Below are 19,449 nucleotides of genomic sequence, written 5' to 3' on the forward strand. Positions count from 1 at the left end.
GATGACGATTCTGTTCAGCATCACATAAGCAGTTTCTGTGCTGACAGCTTATGACATCATAGTTCTCACTTGCCGGCCGCTCATACATTGCTATTTATATATTCATGCATCCTTCAAGTAGGCAGCGTTTTCTTAGCCTGTCACTTCACCATCTTTTACAGTTTATATGGAGAGATGAGTAGAATTAACAATAAATTCAGTTTCGTTAATTTTTTAAACATTTACATTAAAAATTAGCTAAGCATATATGCCTTACCAGTTTATATATCAATATTAATTCAGATAAACGTCTGCTTTATTCATAATATATATATATATATATATACATATATATATATATATATATATATATAGTTGGCTTAAGTTAATGATGCAGAAAAACATCTTTCTTGTGGCTTTTATTACTTCATGAGCCAACACAAATTTTATACCTAATTAAAAACCTGCTGTATCATAAAAAATGAAGCACAAAGATAAATTCTCCAGGTGGTGTTAGTTAAGTGACTTATTAGATAATTATATGCTACCTGATTCTATAACTAGTTAATGTGTCGACCATAGTGGCCTAACGACTTCATTGTGTGGCTTTGAAAACTGAAGAGTTGAAGTAGCATTACAGAAGTCTCAAAGCTGGTTACATGGAAAGTCTAGGCTAGAACACACATCTTCTGGCACCGAGTCAGTTATTCCTGGCTCAGTGTTGTTCCCTGCTCATCTTCCGTCAGTCTCTGGCTGGTCAGCACCCTCGAGTCCAGGCCACTGGCTTCTGTGGCTGTCTCCCCTCGGCAAGCGTCTGGCCAGAAGAAATCCACCCCACCCATGTGCACATCCACATGGCTGCTCTCTCCACCACCCCAAGACCTTCTGCTCCTAAACCCAAAACAGTGTCCCCTGTAGAATGAAACCTCTGTCCCCACGAGGTCACAGTTGTTTCCCTTTCTGTGTGACCAATCCAGGAAATGTTTATTGTAAGGATCATATTTTTCCATTTTCTGCTCTGTGGATATGTAAATTGAATTTTTAAATTTTAACTATTTCTTCAAGTACAGTTTGAACAGATTATTCACTTCCTCCCCACTTTTTCAGTTTTTTTACTTTTTCTTGATCTTTAATCACCTGCTACTTATTGAGGTAATAAGTGATTTGATCAAGTCATTAGCAGCAAATATTTTCACATAACTTTTAAAGAAATTTTATACGTCTATTTTTGTTCCCATTTAACTCTTTATTTCTTAACTTGATAAATAGTTTACTTTTTTTGAGACAGTATCTCACTATGTAGTCTAGGCTAGCCCTGAATTTTTGGTGCACTTTCTGATTCTGCCTCCCATGTGTTAGGATAGTGGACGTGCCTCACCACCACCACCGCCGGAACACACTCGATCTGAAGGGCAAGGCTACAACTCTGCTGGGCTCAAAACATTTGACTCTTACTAGCCTGGTTGACTGTTATTAATTCCTTCATTGAAGTCTAATAATTCTGCTCATCACTGTGATTATTAGATGGAAGACATTTTAAAAATGAGAACAGCTTTTAAGTTTATTTAAATATACAAATATCTCTGTCTTTTGAGTGCAGGTCGTTAAGCTGAAGCAAATAGAGCACACTCTGAATGAAAAGCGGATCCTGCAGGCGGTGGAATTCCCGTTTCTTGTTCGGCTGGAGTACTCTTTTAAGGTCAGTTGTACCACTGTCTAAGGAAGACATTTCCACTCAGATATGCTGTTGACATAGGAAGAGGTAGTAGAATTCAGGTGAGATGACGAAACTAGAGAATGGACATGAGCAAAAATGAAATGGCGTCAGATTCTATGTAAGTAGTGCCATTGTGCTTGTGAGCTTCAGCAGCAGAGTTCCTTGGAGCACTGTTGAGGAGACCTGTGTGATGTTTCCTGGACGGCAACACAAAACCAGCTATCCCCATGCTGCGTGGACTGACATCTTACCAGTCAGTCTTGTGCTTGCTCAAATGAAGATGCTGTCTGCTTTCCACAGAGCGTAAACCCTACCTGTTAGGACAGCGTTTCTATTCACCTAGTAATCTGTACTCTGGGCTTTTGTGGTTTTGTTGTTGCTGCTGTTTTCTTGCTAACCAGGGAGAGCAACCTCTGTGCCACTGTTCCTGAGTCAGATAAAGTGGGGAGGGTGATCCTTTAAACCCAAGCCTCGCTGGCTCTGTAGAATGCACTGCTGAACCATCGGCAGTGTTTTGATTTTATTTAGTGCTTTGTTCTTTAAATCTAATAAAGCCCAAAATATGCTTAAAATATGAAAGCCATTCATCGTGCAAACATAAAATGTAAATATTCTTATTAGCTTTCCAAATTGTTTTTTAACTTTGTTATTCGTTTGCATGTGCTGTGCTAGTATGTCATGGCTGAAGTATTTAATTATTCTGAAGTTAAATGTCCCTTGCAAGAACAGGAATGTCAGAACTCTCAGGCTTCTCTGTGGCTGGAATCCTAAGGGGTTAGAGAAGAGTATGGAAGAACTAGAGCACTTTGTACTCAGTGTCTCCCCCCTCAATTTTATTGATGTGTCAAATGGTCTTGGACTTGGCCCTTTCTAACTGAATGTAGAGTCATCTTAAAATGTTTTTTAACCGATATTTTATAATGTGTGATATTTTAATTGATATTTTAAGTGTGTAATCTATAGTATTATTTGTTATTTGTTTATAGGATAATTCTAATTTATACATGGTTATGGAATATGTTCCTGGGGGTGAAATGTTTTCACATCTAAGAAGAATTGGAAGGTTCAGGTAACTAGTGCTCATGTCTTCCTTCCTTGAGTTTTCACATGCTTGTCTTCACTTTAAGCCAAAAATACATTTGATTTAATTAACCCATGTTTTATCCATATAAAGTGTTAGGTGGATACATTAATAGGAGGCCATACCATACATGAACTTTAAAATTCAAATGAGAGTACTATGAAACCAATTTAAATATTCTTCAACTGGTAAGTATTGTGAGATGACTTGAAGAATTTCTAAAAAACATAAAAATTAAATTTAAAAAAACAGTATGTATTGAAAAATACATAGTACTTAATAATAGTATTTAATAGTATATAAATATTATATATTAAATATTTGTATTAAATGTTAAATATTATATATTAAATATTATTTAATAATATATAAATAATACATATAATATTAATAGTAAATAATAGTATTTAAGACTATATGCTTTGTGATTTATGATAATATTTAATGAGCATCTGCCATCCTGGGTCTGCTTTTCCCCTTGGGGTGTCCAGACACACTGTGCACCAGGCTGGAGGGCAGGAAGCTTAGCTGGACTACTGGGTACAGACGGGATCTCAGTACCCGTCTGTAGTGTGGGGGAAACAGCCTTCTCCAGAGACAGTGTTCAGTGAAACAGCTCTTTTATTAGGGGCATGAGAGCTGTATAAACCTTGAGGAGTGGGAAGTGGTTTTCAGGGTGAGGATACATTATTGGGTGGGGTCCAGGTTCTGGGAATGCTTCATTTGCATGAAGAGGAATTCCAGTGCTTGCTGGACATATCCTTAGAAGGAGAGAGGAAGTTTAACCTGAAACCTGGCCACCAGGCTACATGACCAACTCAAGGGTGGCAAAGGTGGGACTGGGTGGCAAGGATATGTGCACTGGGATATGCAGCCCCACAGCAGGGAGGAAGCTGTCCTATACCTGCCAGTCTCAGAACAAGTGCTTTGGGGTTTGGACACCTAACTCTTACTTCAAAGTAGCTCTGGTGATCACACAGCTCTCTGTCTCCACAAGCATTTACAACAGAAATATAAATAAGAATGAATATAAGGAAGGAGGTATAAAAATAATAGTGCTATGGTGAGGAGATTTTATTATAGCATCTTTTTAGGATTTAATTAAAGCTTTTCTTATCTTGAGCTCCTTAACTATATACATAATTTGAATTTGTAATGTGTCAGGTTATTACTCATATACCTCCATTATCTGTGTACAGGCACATAGCTATGACTGCAAATTAGTAATCTTTCATAAAATGAATCTAGAATTAAGACCAGAATCAGTTTCACTCAGTATTCAGGATTCAGTTAATACCTAAGTGTGAGTTTAGTTAAACCTAAGTGCAAAGTGCAAGTTCCCATGGGACTGATGACTCAGTATAGGGTGATGGTGGAGTTCGATTACCACAAGAGAATAATGCATAAGCAACCGTTAGTTATTTGAGTTGCCTGAGGCCTAAGCAAGATTCATTTATTAATCTTTAGTACAAAGGAAACCTAACATGTCTGAAGGCTGTGTAGTGAAACATGGCTTTTATTTGACTTTGATTTTCTTTTACTTCCTGTCTTTACCTCTTTCCTATCACCCTAAGTAGACCCAGAATCTTCATGTTTCCCTGTAGATATCCCATGCTTACACAGAAATGCCACACCCAAACCTGTCCTTAAAATGCATTGCCTCCTTTGCTACAACCACATTTCTTTGCTTTGCAGCTACCCACCTATTTCTTTTAACACCCTACATGGTGCTATAAGGAAAGCAAGCTGACTAAAGTGATTCAGTGTGATGTATCTTTCCTGAACTCTTACATTTGCTATATGCAAACTATCAGCATGGTTTATTCTTACCGGGGAATGCCAGAGGATATAAGTAATTGCTCCGTGTGGCTTTCTTCAGTCTGTTCAGCCACTTGAGTCCCACCACCCAATGCCAAGTTGCATTCTGGATATTCTCTCACATTTCAGCAGTTTGATTACAGGCTGATATACTCTATAGTTCTTCCGCCAAGCATTGGCTTGTGTAAACAATAAATGCAACACTGAGAAGATCTCATACTATAAAGGGGATGTCCAGATCAAAGTCTCATAGCTGCTGAGGTTTCATGCCCCAAAACCTGGTGGAGTCTCCCAATATCTATTCCAGAGCCCTCTCATTCTTTACGGCAGTGTTGGGACCTGTTTGAAACTTGGGGGGTCCCAAGATATCACTGCTAAAAGCTTATTCCTGAAGTCAACCAGTGTTTATTGGCCACCTGAAGTGAGTGTGGCAAGGACCTAGGGAATGTACTAATGGACACAAAGAACAGCGTGTGTCCAGTTCTTTTTACGTACTTTTGATTTTGGTGCCATCCCTTGTGGGAAATCATATTAATAACTGAAGTTGTTAAAGACACAAAGCTGAAAGTCATAAAAGTTTAGCAGGCAAATTAGCAAACATCTAATGAATGTACTTGAAAATTAACTAGAAATTCCAGTTAGAAATTTGGCTTAACACTTTTGAAATAATACTAAGACTGTAGCATGAAAATTACACTGATATGTCAAAGTTTCTATCCATATGGCCTATGTACAAGAACCTGACCTGGTTTTTACAAACATACAGATCTTACATATGTGACTTTAAACATGCAAGAGATTTGGAAATTCACGACAAGATTGCTTGTATATTTCTAGATGGGATTGTGTGTATTCTTACCAGCACTTTATATGATGGCTTTCTTTGGTGAGCGTCTGTCAGTCACTTTAGCAGTAGGGACTACCTCAGAATAGGTGAAAGAGTGTTCATCTTCAGATGAATGCAATTAAGCAGTTCTGTGTGATGAAACGCTTTAAGCCCTTGGACTGTGTGAGAGAAGTGAATGGAGCCTATCAACTGGTAATACTGTAATGCTGTCTCTTCTAGACCATAGAGTGGCACCTTTGCTTTTCCATCCATTCCAAGGACAGCTGTACTTATAATGACATCACCATCTCCCAGTTTGGACAGTGATGATTTGCAATAAGATAACTATTTTAAGGTTGTGTTTTCCCTCCCACATATACCGTATATTTATAGTTACATAAAGGTAATATGTCCCGTAAATGAACAGGAGTATCATTTGAAAGCAATTGATATTTGGAAAATGACACATTCTTCACCAACATTTGAATGGAAAATATCTCTCCCCAAACACCTCCACTTCCTTTGGGCCTAGTCTAGCATTCACTAGTGAATGTCCATTACCCATTTCACAGAACAGCACCATTCTCTTTTCCAGTGAACCCCATGCTCGTTTCTATGCAGCTCAGATCGTGCTAACATTTGAGTACCTCCATTCCCTCGACCTCATCTACAGAGATCTCAAGCCTGAAAACCTCCTAATCGACCACCAGGGCTACATCCAGGTAGGAAATAAACACGTGACATGCACGCATTTTGGAAACACTGAGAGACAGCTTCACACATTTTACCCCAACTATCAGTGTTTGTTTGTTTTCTTTCCTTTTTTGTTGTTTGTTTATTTGAAGGAGAAATTTGACTTTATCTAAAAGGCTTACAGTGAAAAGGCTTATCTAAAGACTTTATCTAAAAGGCTTACAGTGGGAGCTGGGTGGTGGTGGCATACACCTTTAGCCCCAGCACTGGGGAGGAAGAAGCAGGCCTGTCTAGAAAGCAAACTCCAGGACAGAAGGACAGACAGGGCTACACAGAGAAACCCTGCCTAAAAGAGAAGTGGTGGGGGTGGGGGAAACTCCACTGCAGGATGAGTTCACAGTTCTGTCATTACAAATAAGTAAATACCACATCAAGGAAGAAGCCTATTTGAGTCTCCTAGAATCAGTGATTGTGAACTCAGCTTAGGCTCCTTGAAAAAAAAAAAAAAGGCAATAATAGCTAAATGTGTGTAATGTATGAGTAGTCATGAGTGCCAGGAATCCCTGTGTGTACAGGTTGAGCACCCCTTAATCTTAAAAAATAAAAAAGATCTCAATCTGAAGTTTGTTTGTATATTGATATGACACTACGAACGGAAAATTCCTCAGGTGAGTTCATGTGATGGGTGTGTCAGATCGCAAGTACACTAAGGTGGCGTGGAATCCTCCAGGCTGTGACTGTAAGGCGCCTGTGTCTGTGGAGTTCTGTGTCTGTGTCTGTCTTGCCAGGCTCTCACTGAAAAACCTGGAAAAATCCAAACCCTGGAACACTTTTGGGCCCAAGTATTTTGGATTAGGGATACTCCACCTACATTGCCTCTTTTAATACTGATAACCCTGTGAATTGTAAATATTCCTAGTGTCACCATTTTAAAGTTATGGAGACTCAGCCATGGCAAGGGACATATCCAGTAACGGAAGAATTAGAGTTTTAACCCAGAAAATCTAGCTCCAGAGTCCAGGCCCATTACCACTCAAATACGTGGCTGGCTAAGACCTAACTGCACACACAGTGGTTAGAGGCTGTGTCACCTCTCAAGTTCTTTTAGGAGCATAAGGCCAGGGTTTTCTGTGGCTTACCTGTCAGAGGAGTATCCATAGAGGGTTTTCCCTAGATACCCTTCATGGCCAGAGATACATTAGATGTAGGAATATTTCATCAGTGCTTACTTTGTATTAAAACTGTTGCTTTCATCAAAAATAAGGAAATCATGAAATTTGCAGGCAAATGGTGGGAACTAGAAAAGATCATACTGAGTGAGGTATCCCAGAAGCAGAAAGACACACATGGTGTATACTCACTTATAAGTGGATATTAAACATAATATAGGATAAACATACTAACGTCTGTACACCTAAAGAAGCTAATCAAGAAGGAAGACCCTGGGTAAGATGATCAGTCCTCACTCAGAAAGGCAAACAGGACGGACATGGGAAGAAGGAGAAAACAGGGAACAGGACAGGAGCCTAACACAGAGGGCCTCTGAAAGACTCTATCCAGCAGAGTATTAAAGCAGATACTGAGACTCATAGCCAAACTTTGGGCAGAGTGCAAGGAATCATATGAAAGAAGGGGGAGATAGAAAGACCTGGAAGGGACAGGAGCTTCACAAGGGGAGCAACAGAACCAAAAAATATGGGCCCAGCGGTCTTTTCTGAGACTGATACTCCAACCAAGGACCATGCATGGAGATAACCTAGAACCCCTGCACAGATGTAGCCCATGGCAGCTCAATCTCCAAGTGGGTGTCCTAGTAAGGGGAACAGGGACTGTCTCTGACATGAACTGATTGGCCTGCACTTGGATCACCTCTCCCTGAGGGGGGAGCAGCCTCACCAGGCCACAGAGGAAGATATTCCACCAAGTCCTGATGAGACCTGATAGGCTAGGGTCAGAGGGAAGGGGAGGAGGACATCCCCTATCAGTGGACTGGGGGAGGAGCACTGGTGGAGATGGGGGGGGGGGATTAGAAAGGTATGAGGGAGGGGGCTACGGCTGGGATACAAAGTGAATAAACTGTAATTAATATAAATAAATAAATAAATAAATAAATAGAATAAAAACTTGCTTTCACTCTTCATTCTCATGCTTTAAGTTACTTAGGTCTAGAACCTGTCACTCTAGATTTGTTTATTTGTTAGGAGAAGAGAAGGGGTTTCCAGCATGTCTGTTCTAACCTTCATTCACTAAATAGTTGCCTTCCTGACTTTTTTTCACGTATTTTACTTTAATTCTGTACTTTGAATTTAAGTACAGGTCATCTGTTCTCTGGGAGGAATCACTTTTTACATTTCTGTTTGCTTTCACAGGTCACAGACTTCGGGTTTGCCAAAAGAGTCAAGGGCAGGACTTGGACACTGTGCGGCACGCCAGAGTACCTGGCGCCGGAGATCATCCTCAGCAAGGTATGGGTGCTGTTGGTACACATGGGCAGGAGCTCTGTGCACTTCTAACAAAGCACATCCTTGGCAGAAGCTCGCACCGGCAGAGCCAGTCACAAATCACTAACTTGTGTTAGTTTCTACTCTGGGTCCTAAGGACAGATTAATGACCTGACCCCCATTTTGAAGCTCCAAGCAGTCATGATTCTTCCCTAGCAGGCCAGTGGAGAAGGCTTGTTCTGGGCCCCTCTAAGATTCATATGTAGAGACAAGACAGGTGAGTTGTCATCTCTCCACTTCAGACTTACCACCTAGGTAAGGGAAAGTTTGAAATTTATTATTAATTATAGCTTAATAATATAGCAATTAAACCCTTTTAGCCTTGCTGAAGGCTAGCCTACTTTCCAAATGGTACACAGTGGTGCTAAAACATATACATTTACTGAAACAAATATAGCCATACTTAGAATATTTCCACTTCTTCCTTGCCTTCTCTGGATGGAGAAAGTGTGAAAGGAAACGGAAAGACCAAGCTCAGAAAGAAGCAAATAAGGAGGAGAAATGACACAAGCCTACAGGACTATAGAGGACTATAGTGTAATTAAGTGAATAATTAAAAGCTTAGAGCTTTTTTGCTATTGTTCATAAGGTAGCTTTTTCAGTCTTTATATTCTAACTAATTAATCTTTAAGTATTACTATCACTGGTAACTACACATTTCTTCTTTTCATGCACTTAATAAATAATATGACCACAAACTAAGTGTGAACACTTACACACATGTATACATGAATACACTGAAATGCTCATTCTTCAAAATTTGGAGAGGATAGAACACTAAAGAAACCAAACCTCCAGTTGTCCTACCATCCCAAAGGCAGTCTTTGAGAAAAGTCATTTTCTGTGTTTCTGTAAGCGCATGTCCTTGTTGCAATCATGGTGAGCGGTAGTTTGTGTGGGGATTTTACACTAACGCGCACACTCATGCGTGTGCACACACGTGCTGCTCTTGCATGTGTGCTCCATACAGTAGTCACTCTGCTGTTGTTTTGTTGCTTGTAGAGCTTTCTGGGCTTCTGTGTAGCGTGTCGTTTCTCCTGTATTTCATGTAACTTTTTATAGAATATTCTCGGAATGGAATTGCTGAGTCAGAGTGCATGAACATGTTAAGGCTCTTGCTATAAATTACCAAGTTGCCTTCCAAAAAGATTGCAGCGTGTTATATACCTACCCGAAGAGTGTGGTAGTATCTATTTCACCACATCCTTTCCACGGCTTAAAAATATTTGCTAATTTAAAAGGTAATAAATGTTATCTCATTTTATTTGATTATGAGTTATATTTTCAAATATGTAATTACCACATAGTGTTTTTATATGTGCCTATAAATTCAATTGTAAATCCATGTCTTTCCCTGTTATCTGTGTATAGTGTTTTTCTTAAATGATTGTTAAATTCTCTGTCCCAAGAGTATGGACTGATGGCTGTGTTTACTATACACACCACAGAAGTAAGAGGGTAAACCACTGATCCCGTTTCTATTAGTAAAGTAAGATGTGGTGCCAGTTATAATACATCTCCTTTAAAATATATAACCAGAGGAAAGAAAGAAGTCTTCATGTTGTATTGTGTTATATTTTACCTGATGACAAGAAAGATAAATGATTTGTAAAGCTAATATCTTAACAGAAAGCTAGAATGTGGGATTGTTTTTCCCGCATAATCTTTAATTGACACAGACCATGGATGATAGTAAACTTTGTATAAACATATTAATGTAAACATTATCAATAGGTGTCCTCTTACAAATTATTTTAGTAAGCTTGATATAAAAGTGGCAAATGAAACAGATCAGAACCTGTGAATTCTACGTCCTTTTTAATCATGCCTTTTCCTTTGGAAAATGCTCACAAAACCCTAGGCCTGTTTTCCTTTCTGTGCCTTCAGGAAGTGATACACAAACAAGCAAGTAGCAAAATTCACATGTACTTACTTGAACATTAATACTGATTATAGTTTTCCAAAGATACTGAAATAAACATGATTATCTCAAGTGTTTTCACCCTCCCCTGTTCCAAGAACGTAGGCTGTTCTGCAGTCAGCTTCATCATTTGCTCTTCCAGTAATCCTATTTTGTTTTGGAATTTTTTTTTACCTTTCTAGCTATGCTATTGCAAACTTAATACATAGGATTGTGGCCTAGGATGGACCTCCATCAATAATTTGGTCTAATTCCGTTTCTACTGTTGAGCAGCAGCAAAATTCTCCCACTGAAACAGATGAGGTTTCCTCTTCTGTTACTCTGTTATTCTGTCAGTGTTATTCTAAGTGATTTTAGAAATAAGACTTAATAGTCCTTTCTAATATCAAACTCCAGTATCCGGAAATTCCTTGCTTCATTTAATTAAGCCTGGCTGGTAGGTTTTATTCGTTTCTCATATCTATTCTACACAGCTGCTAACAACTGTGACAGTCATTGTGAAATTATTTGTGGCTTAGTTTTCCCCAATGTTGCTCCATCCCAGGGCTACAATAAGGCGGTGGACTGGTGGGCATTGGGCGTGCTGATCTACGAGATGGCCGCTGGCTACCCCCCATTCTTTGCTGACCAGCCAATTCAGATTTATGAGAAGATTGTTTCCGGGAAGGTAAGAGATGCATCTAACTACTCCTTCCTCCGTGTTGCCTGTGGGTGAAGTTTCTCATGCTGTCCGGTTATTGCCCTAGCCTGGGGAAATAGAAACACTGTATCACTGTTCCTCTAGACTAGAGAGCTGTTGTATGAACATGTCAACAAGGTAATATGGCAGCTTCCATTTTCAAAATTGTGTTTTTGTTTATAAAAAAAAGTATTATGTGATAATTCCAAGTATTACTGTAAATCAGAATTATGATCTCATGTGAATTTGTTGTGTGGAGAACAGTTTTAGGGGCTGTTTTTATGTAACTGTTCTAAGTACAGACTTATTTGAATTACATCAAAATTAGAAGTAAAAATAATTTGGGTGGGCCTTTTCTAAAAAGACTTCACAGAATTGATTTTCACAGAATTGCTTATGTTAATGTTATAACATTATAATTGGGGCTGATTTTAGCAAACAGGAAATAACAATTATCCTTGACCATGAGTGGGCTGAGCACATAACAGTGTGGTAAATCATTCCATAAACTCTTCTTTTGTGTTTTCAGTCTCTAGTATTTCCTCCAAAAGTGTTTGCTTAAAGTCAGTCACTCTCCCCTTAGTTCATGTGTGGGATCTTTTCTGAAACTACTACAGTCAGTTTGAGTAGAGAAGGAAAGCAGAGCGGTTTTAGCCTTGGGCATTGGAGAAAGAGCTCTGCAGTAAAGATGGCTTCCCTAAGCCCGGGACCTGAGTTCACTCCCAGAGACTCACTTGTGGAAGAAGAAGTCAGCTCCTACAAGTTGTCCTCTGAGCGGCACTCATGTTCCCCTCCACCACATAAACACACACATGATTAATCTTACAGGACCAGGCATTCTGTGTGGGCTCTTATACCACATCCTTTACTCGTCCTTTTATTTCTGTGAAGAGTGCTGCCATGGGATGGACCATTGGCATTAGTTAACATTGCCCTGAGATGGATGCACTTGCTGTTTGGGCTGCTGTATTTTATGGTCTTTTTAGGCAGAAATAAATCAGCCCAGAGGTGAAGCCTCATCCTGTTTCTACCTCAGCCGGATCCACACTGCATTGCTGTAAAGCTGAGCTTAGCGTCCATGAGTTTAAATGTTAAATACTCACAAGGTACCATGAATATCCAATAACATAATAACATACCCTTTATGCTGGGATTCAACTGTAAATGGATTGCAGCCACAGTGAGGCTCTGAGAAAGTCTCTCATTAGTAGACTGTCTACCCAAGCACTGAGGATTGCTGCCTCCACACACCAGTGTCACACAAATCTCACAGAGCGTGCGCTATCCACAGCAGTCACTGCAGTTTACTGGCAGTTTACTACATTTTCTGCAGAAGTCTTGATATAAGATTAGTATTCACAAATTAGGGGGCTAACCATAGACATCAACCTTAGCTTTGTCACAGGTGAAAAGCAAGTACCTTTTTCAGGTAAACAGCCTGAGTGTAGTCTTCAAGGATGAACTGACAAAGGGAAGATGTAATACAATATTTATTCTGAGCGACAAAAATCTCTGTTCTTCTTGTTACACTTAAAAGTCTGTACTTCAGGTTTCTTACTGCTGTCGTTGTTTTCCCTCACAGAACATGAAAGTCACAGTAAAAACCTTTTATTACACACAAAATGAAATATGGAGAACAAGATAGTGGACAAGGATGTCCTATTGTTTCTAAGAACGTGGGGTTGGGGGGGTGGCTCAGCCATGAAGAGCATTTGCTGCGCTGGCAGAGACCCAGGGTTCGGTTCCCAGCACCCACACAGCAGGCAGCTCACCGTCTAGGGGAATCTGACACCATCTTCTGGCCTCTGCTGGCTTCTGCACACACATGGTACACATAAACTCATGCAGGTACACACACACACAATACAAATAATTAATAAAGAAAGAAATTTTCCAAAAGACTGTGAGAAATGAACACCTAAATTTCAAACCATAGTAAGAGCCAGAGGTCATATGAAGTCTTATGAGAAAACTGAAATAACATTAGAACTATAAGTAAGAGGAGAATATTTTATTACTGCAGAGTAGACATGTAGGCAGAACAGAAATTTAGAAATTATAGGAATGTTTCAAGTAATTTAACTGAGGTATTTAGAAAATTCCTGAACCTTTACTACACTACTTTTATTCTTCATAAAAGAAATCAAATTATAACAAAGATGCTACATAAGCTAAATTTCTGTTTACTTAGAACAATTGCATTAGTTGAAATGAATGTATCTACCTTGATATGAATTGACCTCAGTTTGTCAGTCATTCTCCCTTGGACAACATTTTCGCAGCTGTTTGCCAAATTTTAATATTTTGTATTTAATAACTGAGTATGTTCTAAGCTATAATAATTTAAAATAATAGTCACAGTTTTTAAAATAATAATAACATTTTTTTAAAAACAAAATATGTAACTGTAATAGGAATGATTTCCACCATTTATTTGAAAATATGACAGATGTTTGTTGCTTTTGTATTTAGCTGAAGGTGTCAGTTTCTCTCTCCATGTTGGATAGATTCTATCATTTGCCCACCCAAAACAAAATTCATCACATGAAATGTTGCGACTGTGTCATTTCCAGAATATGTGTTATGAGAAATACAAGTCATATTCCCAGTTCTCCCATAATATTCAGGTCCAAACAGAAAGATGTCTCTGTCCATACTGCAAGACTGGTATTGCCTTCATTAGTAGATAAAAGCTAAACTGGAAGTGTTAATTTTGATAGCTCATGTCATTAAAATCCAGTTTTAGTCATATATTTGAGGGCTCTGTATTTGTAGTTTTCAATTAATGTTTTCTGTACTCTTTATTTGGAAGGTAGAGGCAAGAGGTTCAGGAGTTTAAGACCAAACTGGGCTGCGTGGGACCATCTTAACAATAATAAAAAGATACAAAATTAATATTAAAATTATTAATTAATATTAAAATTAATAGCTTTGCCTGATCTTTTAAAAAGCTTACTATTTACTACGATAATATTCCATTCTGTTCTGAAACTCTGTTATAAAACAGGTTCAATGTTAAAATTAAAATAGAGTCATATGTGATGGCTCATGCCTATAATCCCAGCACTCAGGGAGGCAGAGACAGGCAGATCTCTATGAGTTCGAGGCCATCCTGGCCTATAGAGCAAGTCTAGGACAACCAAGGCTACACCGAGAAACCCTGTCTTGAAAGAAAAAAATTATTTGAATTTTCAAAAAAGTTAAGTGATTCATTCACTTATGAACATACATTTGAATATTAGATTGTGAAGAATTTCTCTATTACAATATCTTAACCCAAACTGGTATTTTTAAGTGCACAGAAAGATGGTTAGTAAGCTTTTAGACTCTCTCCTGCATATATTTTTCTTTTGAGAAACAGGGGAGGCATTTAAATGTCAGATTATTCATGACTGTTAGTGTTCAGGCTTGGAAATGCACAGTCGACAGAAAGGATTTACAGTCCTGTGGTTACCATGCCCTCCCTAGCATGTATGCGCTGGGTTCCTGTACATAGTCTTTACATTTCATACCTGCGTGCCAACAATAGAAAATGAGAATCAGGTATGGTTTCCACAGCAACTCTATCTGGCTGTGTTGCTGATGAAACTACAAAAATCAATATTTTTGTTCAAAAATGGTATGTAAAGACAGAGTAATCAAGTAACAGCAGATGCAGACAACATAATTTTAGAGTCTTTGACTTATGTAATTTGAAAAATGTCTTAGCTTCACTCTATATCATGTAAATGTCATTCCATTCTCGATGAGCATCAAGAAGATACTATAGAAAATGTAGGAGCATAAGCCTCACTCTGTACTGTCAAAGAGTTTATTAATTTTTGCTGAAGGGAAATCAGCATTCACATGAAGGATAACTGATTAGTAGCCCAAAGGTCATTGCCTTCTGTGTCAGGATCCAAGTCTATCTCCAGGTTTGGTGAATCTGAGAGGACTCAGAAGGCCCAGCACACCTGGTAATTGGGCTTAGGCTTGTTACAGCCAAAGGATAGAAAGCCAGACCAGCACAGGGAAAAGGCAGTCCAGGCAAGTCCACAGAAGAGCAGGCACGGGCCTTCAGGAGCCTCCCTCTGCAGCCGCAGAGACTCCTTTAACTGCCTCGACATGAATTCACCAATGTAAAGTGTTATGTGTCAGTGAAAGCCATGAGAAACTCAGGGCGCAGGATTTTTACTGGCACCCTGGACTTAGCACATACGAAAGCCCCAGACTCTCAGAATGAAGCACACTTTCAGTTACACCGTGGGTCTGTAGCAGATCTGTGCACAGTGAACCACACTTACTGTTCAAGGAAAGTTTCAGACACTGTAAGAAACTGGCAACACTCAAGGTCCCAGATCCCTGACAAACACGGAGCTTGGAAGCAGCCATCTCTACTGCTGGCAGTCTCCGGCCTACATGCTGACTTTTCTACATACATCCTGCCTTCTAACCAATAAATACATATGCAAAACAGTACAGCATTATTTCTAAGAGATCATTGTTACTGCTTTCTTAGGAAACTAAAATGCCATTTTCTACTTGGCTTTGACTAAACTTTGTTAAACTGACCTAGAAGTATTCAGTTGCTATCTTCTTTTCACTGGCTCTCCTGTATTGAAGGCTGGCCTCAAGCCCACTGTATAGCCAAACAAAACTCTGAACTTCTAGTCCTCAGGTCTCCACCTCCCAAGTGCTTTTGCAGGGAAGACAGCTTTATGTGTTGGTGTTGAAGATGGGCTTCGTGCATTGTAGATAAGCACTGCGCTAGCTGAGCCACATCCCCGGGGCCCGAAATGTCCTGTTCCTGACGTGTAAAGCAGTTGTGCTGTTTTATATGCCCCCCCCCCAGGGCCATTTTCTAAATACTTTGTTCTAGTGGTTTAATAATCTTATCAACACTTGCTTCCATATAGGCTTTCACTGATCTAGTGAGCAGATGGTTTTAACACTGACCACTTTTGAGGGAGGAAGAGAAATGAGAAAGAAGTGAACAGTAGCCCTCTGCACCCATCTAAATTTGTTCTCTTTCCCTTAGAGACACCATAAGCATATTTATAATATTTGTAACTATATTTTAATGCCCCAGTTCTCTTTTCACTTAGGGAATGCAGGCTGACTAATGTTCCCCGGGCAGGTAGTGTGAATGTTGACACATCTATAGAAAGCCCAGTGTATGAAAATGTAATGTAAGGAATGTACAGCAATATTTTCCTGCTGGAGAAATCCTTTACTGAGGTTGCCGTGGCTCACTTAGAGAAGTGGTTTCTTCACATGGCTCCCAGTAGGCTGTGTCCAGAAGTTAACAGAGCACCACCAATACAGTGTACAAACTCTTTTTGAGCCACTTAAGTTTGTTCCAGTGCATAAAAAAATCTTACTAGTTATATAATCTTTCCCTGTGCCAGTAACTGTAGAATTTTATCAAGACACTCCCTCCGTCAGCCAGAAATCAATTTTATAACTTCTGTAATTAAACTCTGTGAAGGCAAATTTGATTCAGACTTATTTTATTGCTAAATGGAAGAGGCAGGTCAGTGAGACCAGTTAGTGGATTTAAATTATGGATACCGTAACAGCATGCATTGATTTGCTTTTTGAATATTATGTCACTTTTGAGAGATGAACTTATAAATTTACATATATAGAAAGTAATAGTTACTCCAAAATTGAAATACATGAGCCTGTAATTGGTGCCGAAAGCACAAGAGTCTGTCCGCTCTGCTCAGCTTGGGCCGAGTTCCCCATGTTACATAATGTAATTTGAGCAAGTCATTTAGGATGTCAGCTGTAGGCACAGTGCTGTTCCTATAAAACAAGGTAAGGTCATCCATTCTCTCCCTTCTAGCAAAATTTCGACATACAACTATTTGGGAATTCTGGCAACATTAAATTATGACTTTCTGTCTTTCAGGCTCCTTCCTTGTTAAAGTGCTTATCTAATAGAAAGGCCGGAAAAAAATGGGAAATGCACTACTATTGAGCATAATAAAATAAAAGCCATCTTCATAAATGTTATGTGATTTCTTATACTGTCAAGTAAAATATATTCCCTCATATTATAATTGGACAAATTGAGATTGAAGAAGGTAAAGGGGTTTTTCATAGGTCACGGAGTACATATATAATTCAAGTTGATATTGAAAATCAGGCTATTTCTCCTGAGGAGGTAGTCTGGCCGGAAGTGCTGGTAGGTGTCTGTCACCCTCGCTGCTCGGGAGCTTGAGGCAAGATGATCACTGGCCCCCAGGGTGTGAGTCCAGTCTAAGCAACACTACAAGAGCCTCCCTGAGGTCAGGGATGGAGAGCATAAAATAGCTTGATAGCGTGTGTGACTCCTGACTCCATCCCCAGCACACAGCGGAATATTTTAGCTCTACCCTTGAATATACTTTCTACCATCTCCACTGCCACCTCTGTCATCTCACCTGAGCTGCTAGAGCAATTGGTTCTTTGAAAATATGTTTCATCCTTCCATCACTGTGATGAAGGATGCAGCTGCAGTCAGCTGTTCTAATCAGGCTCCATGTTCTTCAGGTGCTGGATTCAGTCTCCAGACCCAAAAACAAGATGATTTAAAAAAAGTAAAAAACTTTTCATTCATTTTTCCTTATTTTTCAGAGTAAAAGTCGAAGATCTTACATTGTTTTGTGAGGAATGATGGTCACATTTTTTGATCATTGTGGCCGCTGTCATTATTTATCACGTGTCTTTCTTGGTAGAAACAGAAACTCTGTGAAGGCAGGTCTCTGTCTTACTTCGTTTTCTGTATGTCCCAAGCATATCAGTGCATAGCACATAATAGGTTTAAATCGAGTGGATTTGAATCCAAGCACTTATTCAGTATTCACTAAGGTCAGTGCACATGGTTAGAGCAGGTCAACATTTGCGGTACAGCTAGTCACCTATGGCTCTCTGAAACACGATGTGGTTTCTATCTTTGGTGCCCATCCTGGAGGCACCGACTCGGAGTTCTTCTCTGGATTTCAGCATGGCTCACAGCTCTGATACTCATCATACATACAAATATGTAGCTCACTCAAGAAATGATCCCACCTAAGGAAGGCATGATTAGGAAACCCAGAATCAACATGGTCTTAAAAGGCTGGAAAAGAATCACAGGCAATTAAATTAAGGAAAATAGAAGCAAATACTCAAGGTGGCACATGTCACACTGCAGACACATTTTCCATGCCCAGTTTACAATAACCTCTTCTTTTAGTCTCACTGTTCTTGTGGGTATAGACTTTCTCATCTTAGCCTCTGGCTTTCTAAAACTTTGTCAGCGTTATCTACCCTATTGCATAGTGGCAGAAGGCTCATAAATACGCAAGTCAGAGGACTGAATTATTTCCTCAACAAACCCAGTGACCAGGCTTTGATGTCACAGGAGCTCAAGCCCCCGTCTCTAATGCAGGCTCTCACCAGCTCCAATATTCCGTACTTATGATTTCACTTTCTAAAGTGTTCACACTGATAATAGTGACAAAAGTAATTCCCTTCTTGATAACAGTTTTGAAGGAAAAATGAGTCACTCTTCCCATCGTAACCTGTTGTTGGATGCAGGTTATCGAGCCACTGTTAACATGGACCACAGAAGATGCCGACATTCTGTTGGCCTCTTTGAAGAGGAGGGTGTGCTGTGGCAGTGGAGGTGCATCTGTAATGGATAGCTCCCTATGGCTTAGTGTCACAGACTGCCACCACTGCCCATGTGAGAGTCGCTGTTAGGAAATCTAAGCATATACATGTACATTTGCCTATATTGACTAATGAAGACCATCACTTTGTTTGCAGTACAGAAAAAGGACAGCTTTATTGGGGTGCTTATATTGTTCATGCAGTATATTGCTCATTACCTGAATCCACAAAATAACTTCTGTGCAGACATTACTGTCTGCAGCTGGGAGCATCGTGGATGGGCTCACTGGTGCTTTGCCTCTCTACACTTCATGCACATTCTACTCTAGGCCAAGTCAGAGCCACTTAAAGTAAGGCATTTCTTTATCTAAACAAAGTTTAGATGCACCTCAAGAAAAATCCAACCCAGTGTACCACCGGAGAGAAAATGCTATTTGTTCTTAATGGCAGGTATTCACTGTACAAAGTGATGGACCTCAGAAAGACAGTTTTCATGGTATCATGTTTTTGAACCGTATTTTGCACCTCTTGCCTTTGTTTTTCTCCTAATCTCCTTTCTCTTGTCTCGTGTGTGTGTGTGTGTGTGTGTGTGTGTGTGTGTGTGTGTGTGTGTG

The 19,449-nt window shown here is 39.5% G+C and overlaps 1 protein-coding gene across 4 annotated transcripts in view; it reads left to right on the top strand.

Annotated features, from left to right (window-relative positions):
- The window catches only part of Prkacb (protein kinase cAMP-activated catalytic subunit beta), a 96,321-nt gene that overhangs the window by 70,403 nt on the left and 6,469 nt on the right, over positions 1-19,449 (top strand). For all 4 annotated transcript variants that reach the window (XM_055614342.1, XM_055614341.1, XM_055614343.1 and 1 more), the window contains exons 4-8: positions 1,580-1,678; positions 2,683-2,765; positions 6,017-6,143; positions 8,484-8,579; positions 11,081-11,203. In XM_055614342.1, coding sequence (XP_055470317.1) covers positions 1,580-1,678; positions 2,683-2,765; positions 6,017-6,143; positions 8,484-8,579; positions 11,081-11,203 — 528 coding nt within the window. The remainder of the gene's footprint in view (positions 1-1,579; positions 1,679-2,682; positions 2,766-6,016; positions 6,144-8,483; positions 8,580-11,080; positions 11,204-19,449) is intronic.

This window comes from Psammomys obesus, unplaced genomic scaffold (genome assembly GCF_907164565.1).
Source record: "Psammomys obesus unplaced genomic scaffold, mPsaObe1.curated_primary_1811, whole genome shotgun sequence".
Lineage (NCBI taxonomy): Eukaryota > Metazoa > Chordata > Mammalia > Rodentia > Muridae > Psammomys > Psammomys obesus.